The 7,761-nt window shown below is 36.5% G+C and overlaps 1 gene segment (V, D, J or C); it reads right to left on the reverse strand.

Moving 5' to 3' along the window:
- Positions 1-336: 336 nt before the first annotated feature.
- LOC105533113 lies at positions 337-1,349 on the reverse strand. The segment is given in 2 exon segments: positions 337-985; positions 1,233-1,349. Coding segments are annotated over 2 exon segments (411 nt in total).
- Positions 1,350-7,761: the final 6,412 nt, after the last annotated feature.

Raw genomic sequence — 7,761 nt, forward strand, 5'->3', positions numbered from 1 at the left:
CTTTGTGGAAAATTTTGTGAATTTTGATGCACAAAGATTTTAATTTTGATAAAGCCCAATTTATCTATTTTTCCTTTGGTTGCTTTTTTTGGTGTTGTACGTAAGAGATTGTTGTGTAGTCCAAGGTCATCAAGATTTACAACTATGTTTTCATCTAAGCATTTGTACTTCTAGATCTTACATTTAGACCTTTAATCCATTTGAGTTAACTTTTGTACATGTGTGAGGTAGAGATCAAATGGTGGCTATCCAGTGGTCCCAGCATCACTTGTTGAAAAGACTATTCTTTTCCCATTGAATGGTCTTGTTGCAATAAATTGACCATAGATTTATGGATTTATTTCTGGACTCTCATTTTTACTTTATTGACATCATCCATTTTAAAAGAGAAACTTACTAAAATCTTCTGCTGTAATTGTGTGTTGATCAATTCTCCTCATATCATGGCAGAAATAACTAAGAAAATCTATTACATACATTAAAAATGAATTCAGAGGAGCAAGTTTATCAAGCAAAGAGCACAATCTTTGGAGGACGAATCCTTGGATAAAGGAGAGTTTGTAGTGATGGAATGACAGGGGCAAAGGCGGCATGCATAATCACATTTCATGCCCAGACAACTAAGAGCTGAAGGCAGCATAGAGACTGGAGTTCCAGCTGCAAGTTTGAGTACAGGCTGCAGGTGCTTGGGGAGCACTGTGTTGCCCGGCACAGAAGTAGGTGCCTACATCACTAGGCACGGACGCTGAGATATTCAGGAAGCTGTCCTTTCTGGTTATACCAAACTGAGCAGACAGTCTCCCATCTGAGGTCAATTCACCAGGCTTAAATAAGGCCATCAAGAGGACAGGACCTTCCCCAGGGTCCTGCTTGTACCATAGAAAGGTGTTAAATGTGCTTGAAGAAGTGCAGTTCATGGGGACATCCTCTCTTTCCTGGACAGACAATGAATGAGGACTCTGATTCAGCTGTTGACCACTGACCCCTGTTTAGAAAGAGAAAAGAAAGTGGTTAAGGTTATCTTTAGATCACCTTTTTCAGAGCTGTGTTGGACGCTCTATCACCAAACTTCCCAGCCCTGCATCTGTGTCTTTCCTTTCCTTCCTCCTTCTCTAGCTTTTTTCCTTCTGTAATCCTCTTTTCATAGTCTCCGATAAAGCCTCACCTGTTCTCACAGAATTTCCTCCCCTTTAGAATTCGCTACGGAAGAGTCAGAAACTCCCAAGACTCACATGTCAGCTGCATCCACAAGATTATTAATAAACGTTCAAGGAGCATCCTTATCAGCAAAGAATTATTTCCTGAATGGTTTTTTTTTTTGCTTCAAGAAACTCCCTTGAGCTTAGAGTGACACTAAAAACACTACCATGAAATTTAAATCTCTGTTCCAGATATCAGCCAATCAGATCTCTTACCAGATGTTTTCCCAGGGTTTTGAGCTAACCTTGAAGGTTAGCTATGAATAGAGACACTGCCCCCTGTGGTGAAATGCTAAATTTTTGTCCTTTCATGCCAGTTTTTCAGTTTCTTCCTATTTCTCCCTTTCACTTGATGAACACACTTAATGAGTATTCACCATATATTAGAGAAATATAGAGACGTGAACAAGACAGATGGGAACTCTGCCCGGGGCACCTTATAATTGCTCTGAAATATCGGTGAAAGCTAGACTGATAATTAAGTATGGTGAATTGGAAACATACTTCTCTGTTCCTTTCTGAGTACCTAGTGAAATGAGAGTAAAATTGTTTTTAAAAGTTATGAACCCCAAAGGACACATAGAACAGGCAAAGGATAACAGCATGGGAGATGTTTTGGAAAATGCAAGTGAATGAACAAGTGGTAACTGACTTAAATGAACTGAAGAAAGACAAATTCTAAGGGCCCACAGAGGCAAATGCCAACAAAAATGAAGGTGCACCAAAAGTCTCAGTAAGGAGGATACCTGGTACCTCAGAAGATCAGAGAGAGGGTAGGAGTAGGAGACTTTATACAGAAAACACAAAGTACAATTGAATTAAGTGTGGTTATACTCTCAGATTTCCCATTTCACCTGGAATAGTCAGGTGTCCACTCCTTTCCAACCACTTTTGTGGAAAAAGACTATTTTTCTGAAGATATTGAATAACTAACATGAAATTCTGGGCTATCAGGCTTAGTCGAGAGTGAAGTGAAGAAGTATTTAAAAACAGGAACTGGAGCCATTTTTCTTTGCTTGAATCTCAGATTTATATCCTACTAAGTTTCAATGAGCATCCCAGGATCATTAGACATTTAAAAGTATCCCTTAACATAAAAGGCAGAGACATAAATAAAAGAGAAAAAGCCCCTGATAGAGGCAATGTTACCTTTGCTTATCAACACAGTGGTAGGAATATTCTGGCTTTTCTTTAAGAAGCGAATAAAACTTTGAATAGTAGCCAACCTCACTTTTACAGAATGGAATTTCGAAGAAGTTTGGTTTTTAAGATTAAAATTGATTCTGCAACTTGGAGTTTCAAATGCCTGGGATCTGGACCGAGTGCCTAAGCTATGCCTCCCAGCTTCAATCCTGATTTAGGTAAATAGCTTCTGCCATCTACTAGCGTTTGTGTTTTGTTATCTCATTGTGCTCTTTAGACGTAGGAGAGCAGGAAAATTTATTTCTGCTTCCCTGGGCATTTTTCTCCTTTTAATTTCATTGCTAATTATTTTCTTAGTTGTTTAGGTTTGCCCATGACTTACTTCTGTGTGTATATTTATCTTTCTTACCTTCTCTATTCCTATTATGTGGTGGCATATTACCTAAAATGAATTGCTGCTCTCTACCAAATAAAAATAAAATTATGTATTTTTGGAAAATAAAAAAACAATAAACAGAAAGCAAAACACCTTAATTCTGATAAAAAATGCATTAATTCTATATTCTTTTAATGGCACGTGGGAGGCACAGAGATGACAGGGGCTCACCGATTTCTAAAGGTTGTGTTTTTCCATTATCATTAAATCTGTTGCCTCCTTCTGGTCATTACGGTTGCTGTTGCAGTCTCAGTAATGGTTTATATTGTTCCAGTTCTTCATGAGCCCTGCTGTCTCAGCCTTGAAAGTGTCCCTATTGAGAATACCGGTAATACATTTCTCTCTCCTCAAGAAAAATAAGCTAACTAGTAGTGTACGAATGTATAAAGGGTGACATTAAGCTCTGGGATGAACATGGCATACATTTAAATAATCAATTTAAAGTATTTTTTGTATATTGAAACAAATGAGAATATATTACATAATAGAAAGTAACATGAATTTTAAATATAGTACATGAAATTTCAAACAAATTTCATACACATACAGGGGACTATATCTCCCAGACCTTCAAGAATATAGCCTCACTTTCCTTGGCTGTTAGCAGTGATTTGTAGGGAAATTAAAACACACACACACACACACACACACACACACACACACACACACATATTGAGGTTACCGGGAAAACATATATGCCTTTTGTTTGCAAACTACACTAACCTAAGAAATATAGCTGCTGTGTATTTTAACATAATTATTCAAATGATTTTTTAATTGAAATTGCCATGCCAGAAGATCAGTGGTAGGAAATTATTCTAATAAGCTTGTTCAGAAAGAAAATCCTACTTCAAAAAGGAGGATTATTTCTATTTACAGTTCAAAGAGAAGAAAGATACCTACCAGGATCTCCAATAAAACAAACAAGAAGTAAATATAGGAGGGCACTACTTTTGAGTACAGAAAAATTGACATAGCTCCAGGCCTCACACATTGTCCCTGGGGAGAGATGTGGGGACCAAAGAAGGTCTAACTCAGTAAGTTGGGTCAGGAGCAGAATAACCTAGTGTATTAGTCTACTTGGGCTGCCATAACAATATACCACTCACTGGATGACTTAACGAAGAGAAATTTGTTAACTCACAGTTCTGGAGGCTGGAAGTTAAAAATTAAGATATCACATGGCCTTTCCTTGGGGTATATATGTGTGTGTGTGAGAGAGAGAGAAAGAGAGAGTGCGCTTTGGAGGATCCAGAAATATTCACTCCATAACACCTACTCCGTAACACCTAAGACATTCAGTCCATAACATAATTGTCTGATACGCATTTTGACAGAGGTGTGTGCAAAGCAAGACCTGCCTCCAGGTTCCAGGTGACTGGCCAGGATGTGAGAAAATTTGTTCAAGTGACACCTACTGACAGGAAGTGAGTGGAGATGTGGACTCACCACATGTCGGGAAGTAGTGGCCTCCATATTTCTGGAGTGGCTGTGGCCTCCAGTGGCCTTCCCCAGAATTCACGTTCTCAAAAGCAATCCTTCATGGGTTTTTTCTTCTGACAAGTTCAGAGATAATGATTTTCCTCTGCACTTACTGTGGTTCTCCTTGTTCCCACAGATTGATGAACCGGAGCCTCCTGCTTTTAGAAAGTGTTCTTGAGCTAAGTTGGGTGTTGTTTCATCTGTGTCTAGAAGGCTGACATTGGGGTCTACATCTTGATTACATTGTGTCTGTTGGTGTCTCTGGCCAATGGTCCAAACTGGAACAGGTTTTATTATACAGTCACGCACCATATAATGATATTTCCATCAACAATTCACGACAGTACTCCCATAAGATTATAATGGAGCTGAAAAATTGCCATCACCTAGTGACATTAGAGCCACCGTAAAATTGTAGCACAAATGCATTGCGCACATGTCTGTGGTGTTGTTGGTGTAAACAAACATACTGCACTGCTGATCATATAAAAGTATAGTACATACAATTTTGTGCAGTTCATAGTGCTTGATGATAATAATAAACGGTAATACCTGTTTGTGTGTTTACTATACTATACTTTTAATAGTTATTTTAGAGTATATTCTTTCTACTTATAAAGAACTGAACTGTAAAACAGCCTCAGGTAGGTCCTTCACGAGATATTCCAGAAAAAGACGTTACTATCATAGGAGATGACAGCTGATGCATGTTATTGCCCCTGAAGACCTTCCAGTGGGACAAGATGTGCAGGTGGAAAACATTGATACTGGTGATCCTGACTCTGTGAAGACCTATGCTAATATGTGTGTTTGTGTCTTAGTTTTTAGTGTAGAAGTTTAAATAATAGAAAAAAATTAGAAATAGAGAAAAATAATAAGGATATTAAAAAGGATATAAATAAGGATATAAAAAGAATATATAAAAGGATTTTTGTATAGCTGTACAATGTGTTTGTGTTTCAAGTTATTATGAAAGAGACAAAAAGTTAAAAAAATTAAAATTTTATGAAGTAAAAAAAGCTACAGTAAGGTAAGGTTAATTTATTCTTGAGAAAATGAAATTATTGTTAAATAAATTTACTATAGCCTAAGTATATAGTGTTCATAAAGTCTACAGCAATGTATAATATTGTCCTAGGCTTTTATATTCACTGACCCCTTACTCACTTCCTGAATTACACAGAGCACCTTCCAGTCCTGCAAACCCTGCTCATTGTAAGTGCATATAATTTTAATCTTTATTATTACTATTATTAAGAGGAAGGGCATTCGTGTATGGGTTTGTTATATGGATATATTGCATAATGGTGAGGTTTGGGCTTCTAGTGTACCTGAATGGTGAGCATTGTACTGAACAGGTAACTTTTCAACCCTCCCATCATTCCCCCTTTTGGAATCTCCACTGTCTGTTATTTCCCTCTGTATGCCCGTGTGTACCCATTGTTTAGCTCCCAGTTATAAGTGAGACCATGCAGTATATTATTTTCTGTTTCTGAGTGATTCCACTTAGGATACTGGCCTCCAGCTCCATCCATGTTGCTGCAAGAGACATGGTTTTATTCTTTTTTATGGCTGTGTAGTAGTCCACGGTGTATATACACCACATTTTCTTTATCCAATCTTACACTGATGGACACTTAGGTTGATTTCATTACTTTACTATTGTAAATAGTGCTGTGATAAATATACAAGAGCAGATGTCTTTTCGATATAACAATTTTGTTTCTTTTGGGTAGTAGTGGTGTTGCTGGGTCGAATGGTAGTTCTATTTGTAGTCCTTTGAGAAATCTCCATACTGTTTTCCATAGATGTTGTACTAATTTACATTCCCACCAAAAGTGTATAAGCATTCTCTTTTTTTTCTATATTCTTGCCAACATCTGTTTGTGTTTTGACTTTTTAATAATAGCCATTTTGACTGGTGTGAGATGGCATCTCATTGTGGTTTTGATGTACATTTCTCTGATGATTAGTGATGTTGAGCATTTTCTCACATGCTTGCTGCTTGCTTGTATGTCTTCTTATGAGAAATGTCTGTTCATGTCCCTTGCCCATTTTTTAATGGGGTTATTTGTTTTTTTCTTGTTGAGTTGTCTGAGTTTTTTATAGATTCAGGATATTAGTCCTTTGTTGGTTGATAGTTTGAAGACATTTTCTCTCATCCTGTAGGTTGTCTGTTTACGCTGTTGATTATTTCTTTTGCTGTTTAGAAGCTATTTAGTTTAATTAAGCCCTGCTTGTCTATTTTTACTTCTGTTGCATTTGCTTTTGAGATCTTGTCATAATTTTTTTGCCTAGGCTAATGTTCAAAAGAGTTTTTCCTAGTTTTTCTTCCAGGATTTTTGTAGTTTCAGGTTTTCCATGTAAGTCTTTATTTTATCTGGACTTAGTTTTTGAATATGGTGAGAGATATGCATCCAGTTTTATTCTTCCATATATGGCTATCCAGTTTTCCCAGCACCATTTATTGAATTGGATGCCCTTCCCTCATTGTGTATTTTTGTTGACTTTGTCAAAGATCAGTTGGTTGTAGGTATATGGTTTTATTTCTGGGCTCTCTATTTTGTTCCATTGGTCTATGTTCAAAATATGCAAATCAATAAATGTGATTCACCATGTAAACAGAATTAAAAACAAAAACCATGTGATCATCTCAATAGATGCAGAAAAAGCATCCAATAAAAACCGACATCCTTTTATGATAGAAACCCTAAACAAACTAGGCATCAGAGGAACATATCTCAAAAAAAAAAAAAAAACAAAACAAAACTGTGACAAATAAGAGCCATCCATGACATCATACCCAATGTGGAAAATTTGAAAGCATTCCCTCTAAGAACAGGAACAAGACAAGAATGCCCACTCTCACCACTTCTATTCAACATATTACCAGAAGTCCTAAGCAGAGCAATCAGGCAAGAGAAAGAAATAAAAGGCATCCAAATTAAAAAAGAGAAACTAAAATTATATATCTATTTACTGATGACATGCTCTTATACCTAGAAAACCCTAAAGAGTCTTCTGAAAGATGCTTAGACTTGATAAATGACTTCAGTAAACTTTCAGGATACAAAATCAACATACAAAAATTAGTAGCATTTCTATACACCAATAACAACCAAGCTAAGAAAAACATCAAAAACTCAATCCCGTTTATGACATTCACACATACAAATAATAAAATAGTTAAAATACATTTAACCAAAGAGGTGAAAGTTCTACAAGGAGAACTACAAAGCACTGATGAAAGGAATCACAGATGATACAACAAATAAAAAAAATTTCATGCTCACGGATTGGAACAATCAATATCATTAAAATTACTACTCAAAGCAATATACAGATACAATGTAATTCCTATCAAATTACCAGCATCAGTTTTACAGAATTTGAAAAAACAGTTCTAAAATTAACATGGGACCAAAAAGAGCTTGAATAGCCAAAGCAATACTTAGCAATCCTAAGTCCCATAGTATATGGGATTCTTTACCACTTTAGGCA

This window comes from Mandrillus leucophaeus, unplaced genomic scaffold (genome assembly GCF_000951045.1).
Source record: "Mandrillus leucophaeus isolate KB7577 unplaced genomic scaffold, Mleu.le_1.0 Scaffold1226, whole genome shotgun sequence".
NCBI classification, from domain to species: domain Eukaryota; kingdom Metazoa; phylum Chordata; class Mammalia; order Primates; family Cercopithecidae; genus Mandrillus; species Mandrillus leucophaeus.